General features: G+C 32.8%; 1 protein-coding gene across 2 annotated transcripts in view; it reads left to right on the top strand.

Moving 5' to 3' along the window:
• The window catches only part of LOC139523203 (zinc finger protein 423-like), a 31,552-nt gene that overhangs the window by 8,804 nt on the left and 2,618 nt on the right, over positions 1-20,130 (top strand). For both annotated transcript variants that reach the window (XM_071317023.1, XM_071317024.1), the window contains 6 exons: positions 1,670-1,825; positions 11,443-11,690; positions 14,550-14,689; positions 15,732-17,075; positions 17,612-17,791; positions 18,425-20,130. In XM_071317023.1, the coding sequence (XP_071173124.1) occupies positions 1,670-1,825; positions 11,443-11,690; positions 14,550-14,689; positions 15,732-17,075; positions 17,612-17,791; positions 18,425-20,130 (3,774 nt within the window). The remainder of the gene's footprint in view (positions 1-1,669; positions 1,826-11,442; positions 11,691-14,549; positions 14,690-15,731; positions 17,076-17,611; positions 17,792-18,424) is intronic.

Raw genomic sequence — 20,130 nt, 5'->3', positions numbered from 1 at the left:
CACACATCTTTTAGTTTTGAAGTTTTGAGCTTGAAATTGGGTCCAAATGAGGTCCTTTCCTTCTCCCATTAAAACCAAGAATGTGCTCAATCATGTGAAGAAAAACATATTTACTTTATGCAGTGATTTTTTTACTTTCAAAATCCTAAGAAATAGCAGAGTCTGCAGGAATGGAGTAACTTAAGTTTGAAAAGGGAAGTTAACTAGGCTGAATTTTTCTAAATTGCTTATAAGAGGGCATCAGCAAAAGAAGTAAAAATTTATAAACAAAATGAACATTAAACCATTTTAATTTAAAACCATTATTCCTGGTTTGAATTTTCTGCTCATTCATGTTTATTTTTATGCCCTACCTACGATAGTAGAGGGGCATTATGTTTTCTGGTCTGTGCCTCCGTTCGTTCGTCCGTCCGCTTCAGGTTAAAGTTTTTGGTCAAGGTAGTTTTTGAAGAAGTTGAAGTTCAATCAACTTGAAACTTAGTACACTTGTTCCCCATGATATGATCTTTTTAATTTTAATGCCAAATTATAGTTTTGACCCCAATTTCATGGTCCACTGAACATAGAAAATAATAGTGTGAAGTTCAGGTTAAAGTTTTTGGTCAAGGTAGTTTTTTCTCGCTACATTGAAGACCTGTTGGTGACCTTCTGCTGTTGTTTTTCTATGGTCGGGTTGTTGTCTCTTTGGCACATTCCCCATTTCCATTCTCAATTTTATTTGATGAAGTTAAAGTTACATCAACTTGAAACTTAGTACACATGTTCCCTATGATATGATCTTTCTAATTTTAATTCCAAATTAAAGTTTTGACCCCAATTTCACGGTCCACTGAACTGAGAAAATGATAGTGCGAGTGGGGCATTCGTGTACTATGGACACATTCTTGTTTTTTATTCTTTATAGTAATGGAACTTTTAAGGTCAATCATCTTTTTGTAAAAAGGATTTTTTGCATTTAAAACTATTAATCAGTCAATCAAGCAGAAAGTTATTGTTATATTTATAATATTATCTTTTATTATACATGTATATGTCATGTCTTTGATGTAAAAGTAAGATTTATGCATGCTGTTTCTGATGTTAGTGTCTGTGCATTAACAATTGTCAAAGAATGTGATTAGGTCAGTTTATAAGAAACAAATGATGGTATTCATTGCTATTTGGTATGTAAATGGTTTGTATAATATTGACACATCTCATTTTCGTAAGGATGAATTTTAAATGTATTCCATTTTTCATGTTCTGTTATTGAATGAGTAAATGTTAGTGTTAAACATCACTTTCAGCATTTAAGGATATATCTTGAATTGGTAGCTAGCTTTTATTTGCGAAGGAGTGGTTAAAGAAAACTACTAACTTCAACAGGAAAACTAGCAAAACTGACCTGGCATGGTTGGAACTCACAAACTCAGTGTTGCCAAGCTAGTGATACTGTAGATGAAATACTTAGACCACTTGCTACTGAGGCTTCTCTTGTTATAACATTTCAACATAAATTACATATAATAAGAGGAATTTAATTTCTGTCATTGTATATTATCGGACCATCTCAGTAGCTATGGAACCTAAGCATGGTCCAATCAGAATCGTCAGAACATTTATGGTCCCATAATGTGTTTTATTTCTGAATACTCACTGAGTCAATTATTTTAAATATATTTTTCCACAGAAGAATGTGATGATAAGAAAGTTATGTGTGATGAAGAAGCAGACCAAGTGGTTGTCTCCATGGACACACCATCCCACTATAATTGTGATCTGTGTGGGGACAGTTTTACCAGCATGGACCAGTTCATGGATCACAGGAATATGGATTGTCTTAGTGGTGAGTATTAGACATTTGTCCATGAACCACAGAGGCAAATTGTCTAACTGTAGAGTAATTTGCACATTAACCACAGAACCACATATTGTCTCATTAGTGAGTAATTGGGCAATTAATAGACAATAGGAACATATTTTGTTGTACTGGAGAGTAATTTGACCAGGAACTACACAGACACAATTTGGCTAACTGGTAAGTAATTTGGCCTCGGAACACTAGAACACATATTGTCTTCCTGGTGGGAAATTAGGCCAGGAACACATTGTCTTACTGGTGAGAAATTGTGCCTGGACCACAAGACCATATATTGTCTCTCTGGTAAGGAAGTGGGTCATAGATCAGGAACACATATTGTTTTACTGTAGAGTACTTTGGCCATGGACCACTGGAACACATATTGTCTTACTGTTGAGTACTTGGGCTGAGAGCCTTATGGTCATATATTGTGTCACTGGTTAATAATTTTGCCATGTACCCCAGGAACACACATTGTTTTGTTGGTGAGTTATTTAGCCTAAATATTGTTTTGATTATAAGAAGTTGGGCCATGAAGTTCAAGAACACATATTGTCTCACTGGTAAGAAATTGGGCAATGTCAGAACCACATGAACTCATATTGTATTGTCGGTGAATAGTTGGGCTATGACGCTATTATTATTTTACATCATTAAAACGTAAATTTATGTACCAACAACCTATAGTTATATAAGAAAAATAGAAAGATTTGACGTTAAAGATTTAATGATTTAAAGACAAACTTAAGATTGTTCTTTTGCCTATTTAATGTGCTTTCGATACAAAATAGTTACCACTCTTGAACATTTTTCAATCACTAGTATTTCCGAAATTAAAAGTTATAACTACATTTTTTTCAATTTTCAGTTAAATTTCAGAAAGCCAAAGTTGTATTCAAAATTGTAGCAAAATCTGTGACATAGGACATTTAATGCTACTTGCGTATTGTTATGCGTTTACTTTACTACATTGGTTAGAGGTATAGGGGGAGGGTTGAGATCTCACAAACATGTTTAACCCCGCCGCATTTTTGCGCCTGTCCCAAGTCAGGAGCCTCTGGCCTTTGTTAGTCTTGTATTATTTTAATTTTAGTTTCTTGTGTACAATTTGGAAATTAGTATGGCGTTCATTATCACTGGACTAGTATATATTTGTTTAGGGGCCCGCTGAAGGACGCCTCCGGGTGCGGGAATTTCTTGCTACATTGAAGACCTGTTGGTGACCCTCTGCTGTTGTTTTTTATTTGGTCGAGTTGTTGTCTCTTTGACACATTCCCCATTTCCATTCTCAATTTTACTTGACCATAAATCAACTCAGACAATTATATATAAAAAAAAAGATGTGGTATGTTTGCCAACTTTCTACAAGAGACCAAATGACACAGAAATTAACAGCTATAGGTCACTGTATGGTTTGTTAAAAACTTGCAACAAATACAATGTTTAGTTATAAGCATTGAACATGCAGATATGAATCAGTGGTTTTTCCTAAATAACAACGTTTTTTCTCCTTTGACATGCATTCATTAGTATATCAGTAGCACATATGAATATTCTAAAATCACAGTATTATCTTTCTTATTCCCAATGTTCTCTTAGGACAACAGAACTAAAACCCTTCTTAAGTCTTTGAATATACCGTGTCCTTTGGGAAGAAAAATATTTATGAAAACATGAAGCATTCAATTGTTTATATGTTAAACTTCCTGGATGATAACTTTGCTAATGAGTTTTATGTAAAAGTTTAAAATTTGAGTTCCTCATGGAATAGAAAGAACATGGCCTGTGAGCTATGAATGATACGTACTGCAAGTTTATGATCGTGATGCATTGTCTTTTGTTTTGTGAAATATTGCCATGGTGTTATATAGTACTGTGTTCTAGTCAGTTTTGAACAGATAGATTGCAGATCACAAAGAGAGCAATTACTGTCTTTCGATCTTTTAAAAAAACCAAATGCATTTCAACTTTGGATAAATACAAAGCTTGAATCACTCAACAAGAAGCCCAACTTTTACCTTAGTCAAAATATGAAACACATTGAAAGCTTAGTTAATTGTAAAAAATGGAGAATTTGTCCCCAACTACCTATCAAAAACTTGATGTATTTAACAAAGTTATTATAAAGTATTTTATAAAAGAATAATCTTAGATCATGTGAACTTAGCACTTTGACAATGCTTACTAGAAAAAATCTGCAAGAGGCTATACCTATGAAATAGAGAAAGTTGTTTTTTACAACATCCCTGAGTTTATCCTGTCATCTCTCTTTGAAATAAAAAAAACCCACCAATTTCCTTTAGTTTACTTTTTCATGAAAAGAAAAAACTAGAAACTTCCTTAACAGGTACAAGTTTTTTCCTGTCCTATATTTTACTGAACTGAAACTTGGAATAAGAAATATTTCCTATAGATCTTAGCATGAAATTGATAAAAAATGTGAAGATGTCATTTTAACGTAGATCTATTTCACAGTTTGATGTGTAAGGCTAACAGGTATAAAGATATTGAAAATAGTTTGGCATGTTTCCACCAGGGGACCCCTGCTGGTTTATTTAATTAGCGTACCAGTGGAGTGTTAAACCCGATAGAACAATACCCAGCTGTATTCCGTGGTAACTTAGGAAACCTAAGTCAGTATAAGGTTTAATCAAATCCCCACGATAGGTATAATCAATTTTGATGCATGTCGGTTTTTATCAGTTTTAACATTTTGTGAAACTATTATCCCATGATTATTAAAAAGTAAAGGTGAAGTTATATTATATTATTAAGTGTTTTAGATAAATGTGTTTTCTTTATTTTAACTATTGGAAAGGATACCTTTTCAATTTTTGTCAATCAAGGAGTGTAGTATTTTGTTTGACAGTTTAATATTATAAAATTAAATAAAGTACAAATTTTAACATTGATTCATTTGGATTGGATATTTTTATACCCTGAAGTGACCTGAACCCTAATAGATTAAAATTGATACTAATAAAAGACTATATTAGCATATGCTCTAGTTTCGAACAATCCAAATACTAAAATAAATATTAGAATAAATATATGATAAAAATAATTATTTTATAAGAAACATACAATTAAATTTTAGCATAGGAGGGTTTAAAATTTAATAATAAATGTTATTTTTATGTTACTGCCTAGAACCTCTGGGATTGTTATTATTAATGCAGTTAATTATTTCTTTGTAGTTTTAAGTTCCATTGACACGTCTCTATACCATCCTGATGTAAATGAATCCCCAGGGGTTCCTTAAGTTCATCAGTGAAAACATTGTAAATCCCTAGTGAGATCAGTTGAATCAATAGAATTCCAAGTGTTATGGGGCTCCCAATGGGTTATGAAATATGTACATGACGTCTGGAAGTGACATTTTGTTCTGATATTGTTCTGGCTTACTTATAACTGACAGTCCTTATGAACAAAAATGGTTTAATTCAGGCGCGGATCCAGAAGGGGGGTTTCCGGGGGTTGGAACCCCCCCCTTTTTTTTTGATGATCAATGCATTTGAATGGGGACATGTAATTGGAACCCCCCTTTGTAGTGGGTTAGGAACCCCCCCTTTTAAAAATGGCTGGATCCGCCCCTGAATGGAATATATATACATGTATATTTCTTTACTGCATCAGTCACAAAGTTTCTATACACAAATTTTAAAAGAACCACAGAAGAAAAATATTTGGAAATTTCGCTTGACAAGAAGCACAGAATTGAGTTTAATTGTTTTTAGGTTGAGGTCAAGTTTTATCTATTCTCCTCTTCATCAGATACTAATATCATGTTACTGTGTTGTACATAATTGCTTAAGTCAAGTACATACTTTTTCTGAAATAAGGCCAAAAATTATAAAATGAATAATCAGACAAAAACCACAAGACATGTTAATTTGTGATACTTGACCAACTTTTAATAATATAATGAGATTCTGTTAAAAGCATTTATAACCTCTTCCTGAAAATTCCATATCTTTAAAAACTGAAAACCATTTGTAAGTTTGGAATGTTGCATTCTTCCATATGTTGTCTTGGTTTTGTTGTGTATTATCATGGTTTGCAAAAGTAGAAGTTAACTGAAATTTGTTTGGAATTTTTTTTATGACATTGTTTGCTGTGTGCATAAACTTCCAGTAAATATGACTTACATGTAGAAAACCTATGGATTTTAGGTCAAAACATCAAAGGTCAAGGTCACTAATCATTTTTTTTCTTTTTTCTTTTTGGTTTGGTATTTGGTTTATGCTTAGTACAAGGAATCTTTAGACAACTTTTCTTATTTAGTAATTAAGTGGAATGTTCATTGTTCACAGGGGTGGATCCAGCTTAAAAAAAGGGGTTTCCTAACCCAGGACAAAAGGGGGGGGGTCCAATTACATGTCCCCATTCAAATGCATTGATCATCCATAAATGATCCGTGCCTGGTTCAATTCATATTTTTGAAGAGGACAATTATTTCTAAAATTTTCCTTTTAATATTTATGCATATTTTACAATCTTGAGTGCATAAGTCTATGTTTGAATCAGAAAGATAAGCTTGGTGATTGATAGTTTTTTTTTTTTTTTAGAGTTATTCCCCTTTGTTAATTAATAGACAGATGAATAGTTGTATGTTGAATAGAATGGAATGTCAATAAATTTTTCTATTAAAGAAAAATGTATCTCAATAATTTATAGAATTGAAAAATCTTTAGTATAAAAACAACCTAAAAATATGAATTGAACATTGAAAAAGATAAGATGAATGTCTACTATCAAATATATTTTATACCAAGATTTGGTAGATTATCTTTGTCGTTCAGTTGCTAAAACTTCAGACCTTTACTTGAAATATTATCATCACAGTGAAAAGTATTACCATATATAGAAATACATTTTTATTGTCATACAAAGAAATGAACATTGAAAGCTCCGAGGCAGGATGTTTCATGACATAAATATCTCCTGGTGGTATTTTGTCATGCAGTAGAATTAGACAGAACATAACTTTGAGCTCCTGGTACGATTCTCATTCAAGAAACAGCAGGTCGTCTTCGCTATTCTCTACCACGATGCAATTAGGTTGCTTTATGGAATAAAATATACGACTTTTGGGCATCCTGTTTCACATACTAAAATAGCATTGAGAACGTAACACAGTGGGTTTAATTACGCTACACCACAAAATGTTTTCTAGTGGGAAATGAAAGGCGATGGGTGGTTTTAAATTATGGACTGAAAAGGTTACATCTATCAGTTGGATAAAGAGATTTTGCCGATCAAATTTTACAACATGGCGTGTCATTTAAATCCAAGTGAATTCTTTTATTGATGAAATTAGTTAAATTATTGAACTTTTTTCGTAGATTTTTACATGAAATCGATTTAAATTTAAAGCACATATTCCTGTGTAAACCTGAATTTAATGAGGGTTTACAAAAGCTATGTTCAGATGAATTAAATCGCTGTTTCTATGCATAAGTATGTTATGTTACAAGTGTTCACCTCTTTAAAATCTTGGGAGTAGGAGTAAAAATAGAGTATATAGAAATTTCTTTTCTCTTTCTATTGAGTTCAAAAATGGGCAAAATAATTAAGTAAGAAAAATAATACCTGCATCCTTTGTGTAGCAAGAATATGTTTACAATAAGTTCTGTAGTATATAAAGCATTGTGCCTTTTATAACAAAAAATCTTAAAGGAAAAAACACTGGTAAATCATGAATATTTCAGTATAAATTACGATAAACTTTTGGAGTTTAGATTTTTTTGTAAAAAAAACCCACTGTTGTATATTATGGTTTTTCTTTTCACTTCTCATAAAGTATGCCTGATCACAATGATAAAAGTCTGAGTGCAGAATCCTGTTAGACTTTGGCTGATTCAGCTAGATTTTAATGGCATTCTATTTCCTACAGGGAATATTGTAGTTAAAGTCAAAGGAAGAACAACTAAAGTAGAATACATTATTCAAATCACAAGGGTATCAGTAAACAGGGATGCAGTAATTTCTTTTCGTCATTCGATATTTCCCTCGAGAGCTGTAGAAATAATTACCTCGGCAGAACTCCACTTACTTAAAATCGAAGTCTAAAATCTCACGACTATTTTTAATTCATTGCAGACTAATCTTAATACAAGGTTCGGTAAACTTCTTATTTAAATGTACAATTACAATTACCGTATGGAAGTAAAATTGAAGAATTTTTAATTCTCTTGAGAATTATGAAAAAAACAAGGATTGTCAGAAAATGTAAAGATACTATTATGATAAATAAAATGATATTAGTTAGCTGGTATGTCTATCCTTTTTGGTATCATAAGAAAAAAGGAGGACTATATATGCAATGGATTTGAATTTTAAACTCCATTTTATTTTTTGGTGTCATGTTATCATTGTCAGAACTAATGAATTTTCTGAAGCTTTGCATTATACAAAGATAACATGTAGTATTGCTGGGCATGCTCTGCAAGGGCCAAGCCATGTTTCTGCTCATACAAGTTTCAAACTGGTTCATGTCAGATATAACATTCATCTGTGTCCACACTGGATTATATTCTTATTGAATTTTGTTTTAACAAAAGAGAAAAAAAGTCTTGTTATATGAATTATTAAAATATTGAAATTCTTTAAAAGCAAACCAATATTTCATTGTATAAAGGGAGATAACACATATACTTTCTTAAAATCAAACATCAGTAGTTTCTTAATCATGTTGATGCTTCCAATTAATTAAATTTATTCTAAAATACTAGGCCACAATGTCTGATTTTTTGCAAAAAGGGATAAAATCTTTGGGTAATAGAGATAACATACAATCATATTGTGTAGCCAACATGTTTTCTTATTTTTCATAAAGTACATAGGGAAAACTGAGCAACTTTGGCTAACCAAAACCAAAAATTGTGCTCAAACCCATACTGTTCCTTTGCTGTGTGTATTGTTAAGTCAGAGTGTATGTATGACATTTTTGCATTTATCTCTTCATGAACCACACAATTTCTTTTCCATTCATGATGAAATTGAACTCTGGATCAATGGATCATGAAATGAGGTCAAGTTTTTTTGAACTTGACCTTAGTTTCATGATTCATTGGAATCACCCTAATTTAACATCACTTTAGTGATTAATTTAAAGTTTGATGTCTTCTCTCAGGTGAAACATTCCCCTAGCCTTCACCTTATGTTCTAGGTCAATGATCAGGATGAATGGTTGGGAAGTTGCCTTGACCTTATATTCTCTGTTAGTGATCAAGATGACATGTGGTTAAGTACGTATTTTACTTTCAGTCAGGAATTGGTGATTTTTTAATTAGTCTTTGGCTTTTTGTATGGTACATACATCTTTCTAATAGGGTTCACTTGGCATTGACCACATTTCATTGATTTTATGATCTTGTGCACTGAGTCACTCTAAATCATGGTCAACTATATTTGATTGGTAGAATCTTTGTTTTTTAAAAGTTTTATGTACATCTGATAGGGTTGACATGACCTTGACATCATCTTTATAATGATTATTTCTTCAACTTTACAGTTACTGAGTGTTGAGCATGTTTGGTTTATAGAATCATTGAGAAGTGCACATGTTTCATAATAAGGAAAACATTCCGGAATCACCAAAATTATTGAAGCCCCACCAACCACCAACATCACCTTCTCTAAAAGAAGATAGACTACAAAGTAACCTACAGGTCAATAATGGATGTATTTTACATTTCTATTTTACGCCCCACCTAGGGGCAATATGTTTTTATGCCCCACCTACGATAGTAGAGGGGCATTATGTTTTCTGGTCTGTGCGTCCGTCTGTCCGTATATCTGTCTGTCCAGCTTCAGGTTAACGTTTTTGGTCGAGATAGTTTTTGATGAAGTTGGAAGTCCAATCAACTTGAAACTAAGTACGCATGTTCCCTATGATATGATCTTTCTAATTGTAATGCAAAATTAGAGGTTTTACCCCAATTTTAAGGTCCATTGAACATAAAAAATATTAATGTGAGTTGGGCATCAGTGTACTGGGAACACATTCTTGTTTGATCTGTGTGTCTGTTGTTTCATTCGTTCATTTGTCTGCTTGTTTGTTTGTTCGTCATTCTTTTCGTCCATCTGTCCCACTTCAGGTTAAAGTTTTTGGTCAAGGTAGTTTTTGATAAGGTTGAAATCCAATCAATTTTTAACATAGTACACATGTTTCCTATGATATGATCTTTGGAATTTTAATGCCAAATTAGAGTTTTGACCCCAATTTCACGTTCCACTGAACATAGCAAATTATAGTGTGAGTAGGGCATCTGTGTACTATGGACACCTTTTTGTTTTAAACTTAATGTCAGAACTTAAGAACTAATCGTCATAAGGGAGGGTGGTGGGGACAACTTTAATATGGAGTTGTGATAAACAGACTTGAGCAAACTCTTGATTTTTTTTGCCAATAGATCTTAATGGTAAGCTTAATGGTTATGGGGAATAGATGCTTTAATAGCCCAACTGCATGATGTCAAAGGAAAGAATCACAAAACAATACATTCTAAAATTCCCAGAAGTACAAGAAAAACAGGATGCTGAAATTTCTTCAAGTAATTTTATATTTCTCAAAGGAATAGAAAAATAATTACCACAACAAGACCTTACTATGGCTATGTATCAATCAAGATTTGGTATTCTCGCTTGGATAGTAATAGTTCATCATGGACTGATCATAGCCAAGAATTCCAATACCATTATTCCTTATTTTATGAAAGTGTAATATTTTGGATGAGATTAGTTAAGTAAAATCTGTGAATGTTAAAATCCCTGTGGTAGTTTTGGAACATTGATGTATGAATATCAAAAGCTATTAGCAAAAAACAGATAATGTTTCTATGACACAAGGGGTTTCACTTAAAATTTATTGTTCAAAATTTGGTTTTTAGTCTGTTTTTCTCTGTTAATAAATGTGTTGTAGATATTTTGAATGTAATAAAATCGAGAATTGAAATGGGAAGTGTGTCAAAGAGACAATAACCTGACCAAAGAGTTGGAAACAGCACAAGGCCACCAATGGGTTTTCCACACAGGGAAAAAGTCCCACACCCAGAGGCTATTTGCTGGCGTTTTATAATAAAACCATGAAAACAAATCAGACCTATATATCAGAACATTGTGACAAATGTAGAAAAATCATGAAAAGTTATAAAAGCCAAAGTTAAACAAAAGTCTTACTTCACATTTACTCAAACCATATTGCACCAAAAGTTGTTTTTCTTTTCTTGGCAAAACCAAAAAGAAACTTAGAAAAAGAATACAATTGATTATAGCATTGTACAAGTTCTGTATTTCATTTTGATTGGATAAATAACAGCAATGCAAGTATAGTTACTCTTAATTCTAATTGGTCAATTTCAAAGAGATAGGGTAAATTCCCCTTTTCATTTCACTTTCAGGATCAAATTCATAAATTGAATACTTTAAAAAATCTATATGATATTCTTAAACATTTTTAAATGATTGTACATTTTTCAAGAAAATGAAAATTTGTGCACTGAATATTAATACAGTTATAGACAACTTTGACACACTATTGTAATAACACATTAAAATTATATAAACATGTTGGTAACCAGACAGAAATTATATTTTAGGTAACCTGTCAGAGAGGAACAGCTGGCATACAGACGGATTTGAAGAAAACAAACAGGAGCATGACTCTGTGGATTCTACTGATCTTGACAATGGAGAGGATCTCTCTGGTGATGATGAGGCCATGGAAGAAGACTTCACCCCAGAACAGGTTCCAGGGGCAGATGTGGTATCGGAGAATAATCCCTATGGGTGTCAGTTCTGTACAAAAGCTTTCCCCAGGCTCTCTTACCTGAAAATACATGAACAGGTAATATATGGAAGAAATCATGCTACCTTGTAAAGTTAGAATATAACTTGCCTCAAATTAGTTAGTGTCAGAATTTACCTTTGCTCTGATTAGGTAGTATCAGAATTCAACTTGCCTTAGGTTAGTCAGTATCAGAGTTTACCTTCCCTGGCTCTGTTAAGTCAGAATCAGAATTTACCTTGCCTTAGATTATTTAGTATCAGAATTTACCTTGGGTCTTATTAGTCAGTATCAGAATTTACTTTGGCTCTTATTAGTGAGTATCAGAATTTACCTTGGGTCTTATTAGTCAGTATCAGAATTTACCTTGCCTCTGATAAGTGGGTATCAGAAATTACCTTGGCTCTGATAAGTGGGTATCAGAATTTACCTTATCTCTGAATAGTCGGTATCAGAATTTACCTTGACTATGATAAGTTATATTCAGAATTTACCTTGGTTAGAAATTATCCAATTTTTTTGTTTGATTTGGGATATTTTTAAAGAGTATATTTGCATGTCAAAATGAACCTTCCTGATTCGTGTCAATGCTTTGCCAAAGTCAACTAAGAGTTCAGATTAAGGGCAGATACATTTACAACATTGCTGGTATGAGTAACAGTGGGATTTTAGGGATTATAGATTTTGTTGTCTTGATTCTGTAACAGGATGGTGAGATACATCTGACTCCAGTAGGTTTATTTCCTCACCATCAGTGAATGACAACACATTGGTTAAACAACAGCTGCTCTGTACTTTATGATTGTTCTGGAATAAAACCACTCATTTATAACCCTTTGCCTTCTATGTTGAATTCTGTAAATTTTAAGCATTCATTAGATATTTTGGAGTTTAGTGTGACGTCCATTTTCACTGAACTAGTACACCATTTTATTTAGCGGCCAGCTGATGACCACTTCTGGGTGCAGGATTTTCTCTGTGTGTTAAAGACACATTGGTGACCTTCAGCTGATGTCTACTCTTTGTTCGGTTGTTTCCATTTCCATTCTCAATTTTATTACTACATGAATTTGTTAAGTTAAAATTAAGTGACAGTCATTCATGTCAAAACTATACCTTATCTTAACATGCTTGAATTGTTCTTAAATGTTCAGCATACCTTTAATTGCTATTAGACAGTACTTGTTCTCAAAAATTTGGTAGGACAAACACATATACTTCTGATCTTAACAAATATGCCTACTATTTAAATTATGTATATTTGTTTTAATATTTTTTAAAAGTTTTAACAAGGGTTCTACATTGATATTAAGTTTGTAAGCTTTCATTTGATACCAAATTTACCTAAATATGTACTTTTTGTTAAATTTACCTAAATATTTACTTTTTGACAAAGTTACAGCTATGAATTGGAACAATTTTGTTTCAAATATGTACTTCTTTCTTATACATCATTCTTTCTGATTGTGTCAGATTGAGTGGGTTGGGTAACTGACGGATTAATTTGTACATCACATTTCATTTTATTTCTAAAAAAAAAAGGTTTTTCTGTATGGCATATTGAATAAAGCATTTTAATATAATGATTTATCATTATTAGATGAATGACCTTTTTTGATATCTTAACACATGTTGATACAAACAATGTGTGACACATCAGAGAAACTCATTATAAAAACAAAGTTCATAGGTGTCACATGTCTAATTAGCAGTTTGTATTAAATGTTTTCTAATTTATAGGAATTTTATCTTATGATTTGGAAAAAGATGTGATTGAATTTTAAAAAGTTTTTTTTGGTCATTTATGTGGACTCTGCTATGGATTTTGACATTTGTTAATTGAGTTTTTGGATATATCAAAATCTGTAAGTACTTGATTGATTGGTGAAATTGAAAAACAAATCTAATTAGAAATACATATTTGATAAAGTAATAAAAGCATCTGAGCTATTTAAATCATGTCAATAGATGTGCTTAGCTTAAAATTTATTTATAGAAAAGAGTTTGATTTGATTAAAAGAGAGGATGTATATGCAATGATTGATGTCTCTAATTATCCTCTCACAAGAAACCAAAACTTTTGAATTTTTTGTTTATTATTGGGGAAAAAATTGAAATAAAATGAATATATTGTAATTGACAAATTACCAATGATCACTTTGTTTTACATAAATTGTGCAACACCAATGGTAAATAAAGGGTAAGGTGTGTTTCTGACATTACCCTTACATGTCTCAAAAAAAATCTTTCGTAGTTGTTTTTCATCTAAAAATCATATTTAAGCCTTGAAAAAAGAACAAGGTAAAGACAGCCTATCATTTAATCAATGAAAGTTTGGAAAATACTTTAAATGGTCATAAATTTGGGATAAAAATGTTTAAAAAAGTCTTATGTTTTTAAAATAAATCAAATGAAATTTTTGGGGTTTGTTCACTTAAATAAAAACCCTGCCCCTCTCCTTAACATTAAAATGGTTGGTACCAGTAAAAAGGGCATTCAGATTAAGAAAAGAGGAATAATTTGTAGGAAGATCCCATTCTTTACTTACTGTAGTTAACAACAAAACACTACAACTCTGATCAATTTGACTTTACTGTAACTTGTTGACATTGGACAGAGAATTTATTTCTGTTTCATCCGGTCTAGGATACCTTGTTATTCACTCCTAGGCAGGAAAAAGATACCTTGTTATATCTATATATGTATGTTTTCATATGAATTTGATGCTATGGTTAATTTATTTTCCAGAAATTAAATTTTTCAACTTCGTAGTGATTGGTCCCAGTAAAGGGATCATAGGAATAGAAGGAAAAAGAGGGAGTATCCAAATAATAAACTTCAATTTTCTAATTTTTTCTTAAAAACATTCATTTTTTGATTTTATACAGGTTTTGTGAAAAACTATTTATTTTATTTCAGATACATGAAGATAAACTACCCTTCAAATGCGATTATTGTAAAAGATTATTTCGACACAAAAGGAGCCGTGACAGACACGTAAAAATGCATACAGGAGACAAGAAGTACAAGTGTATGCAGTGTTCTTCTGCATTTGCAAGGTGAATGTTAGATTATGTATTTAAACCACGTGAAAAACCATTATGATTTCTGAAGACAGACAAAAACTAAAATAATTTAAAAATAAACTTTAAATCAGAATAATATTAAATTTGTATTTTAAGATAGCATGGTTTTAGGCATTTTGGAACAACTCTTCAGTAAGTTGAACTAAGAATTATAAATGAAATGCATTGACTACAGGTAATAATATTCCATCTTATTCACAATCAAATTTGCATGGATTGTAGACATTTAAACCAGTATGTAAACTATTAAACCATGTACCTAGCTGAAGAATATGCTTTTTAGGTGGGCTTATTGTTCTTTTTATGCCCCACCTACGATAGTAGAGGGGCATTATGTTTTCTGGTCTGTGCGTCTGTTCGTCCGTTCGTTCGTCCGTCTGTCCCGCTTCAGGTTAAAGTTTTTGGTCGAGGTAGTTTTTGATGAAGTTGAAGTCCAATCGACTTCAAACTTGGTACACATGTTCCCTATGATATGATCTTTCTAATTTTAATGCCAAATTAGAGATTTTACCCCAATTTCACGGTCCACTGAACATAGAAAAATGATAGTGCGAGTGGGGCATTCGTGTACTGAGGACACATTCTTGTTGTGACTCTTTTAGACTTAACCAAACATATTATCTGATTAATTGTTTGTGGTTTTATCCAGTTAATGAAGACAAAAGTGATGGATTGATAAAAGAAGGGTGCTATTGTTTCACTTGTTTACCTTAATTCATTAGTTTTATCACCTTCACATATACAGCCAGTAACATGCACTTAGATTTTTCTCATATGAAATGAAAACAACCTTTGAGATGAAGACTAACAATGCTGATCCTTTGCTTTCTAGCTATTCCCTTATATAACTAGTATCTTTTGATTGGTGTACATACATCTCGAATCTTTAATGTTTGTATATGTTCTAATTACAATCTTAAATTGTACAAAATTGCTACTGGTTGTAAAATATGACCCTGTGTAAAAAGCTAGTTATCTTTTAATGTTATAACACTTTCATTATTTCTATTTTTAGGAGTGATCACTTGAAGAGTCACATGAAAACCCATGACAGTGCTAAGCTATACCAGTGCCACCTATGTAACCGAGGCTTTACATCAGGTCCAGCACTGACAGCTCATCAGGCCATTCACAAAAGTGACATGGAAAGTCTGCAATCAGTTCGTTGTATGAAATGTGACAAGTTTTTTCTGTCTGCTGCAGAACTTCAAGCCCACATGTCTGTTCATAGTTGTGACAGTAGTCCGGCGGAAAAAGTGTTCCAGTGCACCTACTGTGGAGAAATATGTATGGGGAAGAAAGCTTTAGACCAGCATGTTGAAACCAGTCACATGAATGACAGGCGGAACCAGTGTCCTGTCTGTCAGAAAAATTTCTTCAGTTATGATGCTCTTTGTAATCACCTGAGTGTCAGCCATAGAGAAAGCCCTGTATACAATCCGGACCAGAGTCCAGGGAAATCTAAAGATATGTTAGTCTGTCCTTACTGTTTCTGTAGTGATTTTGACTCTCTTGAAGTTTTGGAGTTACACATGCAGAGTATACACAATGTACGATCGACAGAAGTGTACACATGTAACTACTGTAATGCACCGTACCATAACTTGTACAGTCTACATGAACACATGAGAGCAGTACACCAGAACCAGCCATGCATGGACATTAAATATCCATGTACACTCTGCTCCAGACATTTCTCAAGTATTGAGTCATTATCTATTCATAAGAAAGTTGCACATTACAAAGAAAAAAACTCTAGCGGAAGTTCAGGCTCAAGGTCAAGCTCTGTTGGTTCTGAAAAAGATAAAAGTTTAAAAATAAAGCAAGATATAAGACTGGAAAGAAGAACACCTGATAAAACACTTCTAAATTTTCCCAAAAAGGAACCTACTGAACTAGTAGAAATTAAAGTTCCAACTTATACTGCCAGCCATCTGAGAACACCTAATCAAACTTTCACAAACCAGTCTGACAGAAGACCATCACCCAGCAGTATATATCTATCCAGTCCTACTGATGCCAAGCGAGCCATGAAAGAACCTCAATTATCAAAGAGTCCAAGTCACAACAGGTCCTCACACCAAGAGTCCATCACATGTGACCACTGCAATGCCACATTTTATGACATCAAGAATTTTCAGGCCCATGTTAATTTACACATTTCTTCAGCAATGGTGCAGTTTACATGTAAAGTGTGTAAAAATCAATTTCCAACAGAGGAACAGCTGGAGAAACATACATCCACACATTTCCTCAGTATGACAACAGAATATGGGTGTACAACTTGTATGAAGTTATTCTCTAAACCTGACGAGCTCCAGAAACATTTAATGGACATCCATGCTCATCACCTATTCAGGTAAGGCCAATAAAAAATAATACATGTGTTTCTGCTAACCCTACCTACCCTAATTTTTAGTGCCTACTCTTACACATTTTCTGCCAATTTGGAACTAGCACTGTAAAAGTCAGACTGATTCCCTAGTAGTAACCAGCTTAAAAATGTTTGTAAAATAAATTGATATTACCTACTTACCTACCATATTTTATTTCAGCATGTTAGTTGAAACACATGTATTATATTGTTTGTCCTATTAAAGTTTACACATAATATTCTACTCTTAATTCTTACCATAAAGATTTTGTAGAACAGGTGAAAATATTTGGAACAATCAGATAAGAAATTTATTTTATATTCTAAGGGAAATAACTCTGAAATATATTGAAGATTTTATTATGATAATTCTCTTTCCTCAATCTGCAACAGAAAAATAAACATTTGTTTTTTACTGATAAGTTGGCTTTGGAACTGAATAAGATTATATCTTATGTTAACCATTTATCATTGTAGACATATTTTGGTTTTAAAACAAAATGTAAAAATTATATTTTCAGGTGTTCACTATGTAAAGAGATATTTGATTCCAAAGTAAACATTCAGGTCCACTTTGCTATTAAACACAGTAATGAGTGTAAGCTGTATAAATGTACCAAATGTGACTCTGTGTTCCGATCAGAGATGGAATGGGAGGTACACGTCAGAGTCAATCATCTTCATGTAGCCAAACCTTACAGGTAAGCTGTATAAATGTACTAAATGTGACTCTGTTTCGATCTGAGATAGAATGGGAGGTACATGTTGGTGTCAATCATCTATATGTAGCCAAACCTTACAGGTGAGCTTTACAATTCACTGTCAACAAAAAAAATTTAGATTGGAAATGTGGAAAATGTCGAAGAGACAACAAACCAACCACAGACAATGACAGAGTAAAAAAATAACTGAAGGGCACCAATGGGTCTTCAACACACCAAGAGAATCCTGCAACTGGCGGCAGACTCTTGCTGGGCGGTTAACAGAAATGTGTACTGTTTTTGCGAGGTCATGAGGTAAGAAAATGCAGAAGCCATAAATGTGACTACATTAATATGCCCTAAATTTAGGAGTTTTAGAATACCATGAATTGTGGTTGAATTCTAAAATTATTGATACTTTTATTTAAGCAGTCCTAATTGTACACTTTTTAAGAGAAACAGAAAGAGAAATGTGCAATCATTCTGTATCTAAAATTTCTAAAATGATTTACAACAAATAACATGTAAAAATGAAATGCAATTTTTATTTATATAGTAAGAAAACCTAATTAAAAGTTAATTTTTGAAAAGCAGTGAAAAAAAAACCTAATAAAAAAGTTATGTATTTTGCAGGTGTTTGTTTTGTAAGGAAAGTTTTACAAGTGAAATGGATCTACAATGTCATTTAACAACACATAACAAACTGTATCCTTGTCCAATGTGTGAACAATCATTCCATGTGGAATATCTACTGGATCTTCATATGCAAAATGCACATAGTAACTCTACTGATAAGCAATTATCTCCCTTGAAAATTAAAGCAGAACCAAACCTGACAACACCAGAAAGGTCAGAAGTTCAAATTCCACAGTATTCTCCTAGTTCAGCGCCAGGAATTTGGAAGAATACAGAAATGTTACATACATGTAATATATGTGATATGAAGTTTGCCCAGCAATCTGGTCTTATGAAACATAAGGCTATCGATCATGGATTGTCAAATAAACGCAGATGTATGAGTCCCATCACTAATGGTGACGAAATTATAAGTGCTCCAAAACAAGAACCTACTGATGTTCCGATGTCGTTTGCATCAACATCTATGTCACTTCCTGTTGTTGTTGTCAATGATAAGTTTCATTTAGCTTGTAAATACTGTAGTCAGACATTTAAGAACAGAAATGATTTGGACAAACATACCAAAATACACCTGAATAATGGCAACTTGAAATGTAACATTTGTGATGAAGTTTTTGAAACCAATGGAAATTTAGCTGAACACAAATTGTCCCACTGTAAAATACAGCAAGGGAATGAATGTGTATTGTGTAAAATCCCCTTAGCAACTGAAGATCAGTTTTATTTACATTCACAGGAACATGGATTCCAAAGTTCATACATGCAATGCATAATTTGCCGACAGACTTTGGTTACCATGACAGAACTACAGATGCATGGCAACCATCATTTTCAGACGAAGTCATTAGCAAACTCTTGTTGTGTCTGTTACAAATCTTTTGATAATCGAGAAAATCTGGTATCCAAGATTTACAGCAATGGTGGACAATATTTTGTGTGTAAAACCTGTTACCATGGTGACAGATCATCTTACCAGTGTAAAGACTGCAATCTAATATTTTCATCTAACGAAGAATTAGATCGTCACTCAAAAACTCACAAACAGAGATACCAGTGTATAAAATGTCATGAATCCTTTAACAGCGAGGAGGAAATTCAAGCCCATGTGACACATCATTTGATAAATGAAGGAAATATACAGGAATGTAAGCTTTGTAACACACCGTTTGATTCACCAGCAAAATTACAATGTCATCTTATAGAACACACATATCAAAACTCAGAATATGCCTGCATTGTTTGTTTAAAGGTTTATAAAAATGCAGCAGAAATTCAGGCACATTCCTTTGAGCATGATTTAGATTCAAGACTTTACCATTGTTCAGAGTGTAACAAGAAGTTTTTCTTCAGTGCTGAACTTGAAAATCACTTGTATCAACATTCCACAACAACATCAAAATCACCCAACCCTGTGGTGGTAAAATCTCCCAACTTTAAATGTGATAAATGTGACAAGGAATTTATCAGTCAAATCAATTTAAACAATCACCAGAAAATCCATGAGAAACGAGAGCAGAATTACAAATGTTCTCTTTGTTCTGAAGTCTTTGACAGCATGGCATGGTTACAGCAACATTTCTTCTCCAGTCATTCCAATGCTGACTTGAACACTGAGAAGAAGACGTACAAGTGTACAGAGTGTGGAGAAGAATTTGCTTGTACAAGTAGTTTACAGGGACACATGAGGATACACAAACCTG

Source organism: Mytilus edulis, chromosome 5 (assembly GCF_963676685.1).
Source record: "Mytilus edulis chromosome 5, xbMytEdul2.2, whole genome shotgun sequence".
NCBI classification, from domain to species: domain Eukaryota; kingdom Metazoa; phylum Mollusca; class Bivalvia; order Mytilida; family Mytilidae; genus Mytilus; species Mytilus edulis.
Note: the sequence above shows the minus strand (reverse complement) of the source record. Positions and strands in the feature narration are given on the sequence as shown.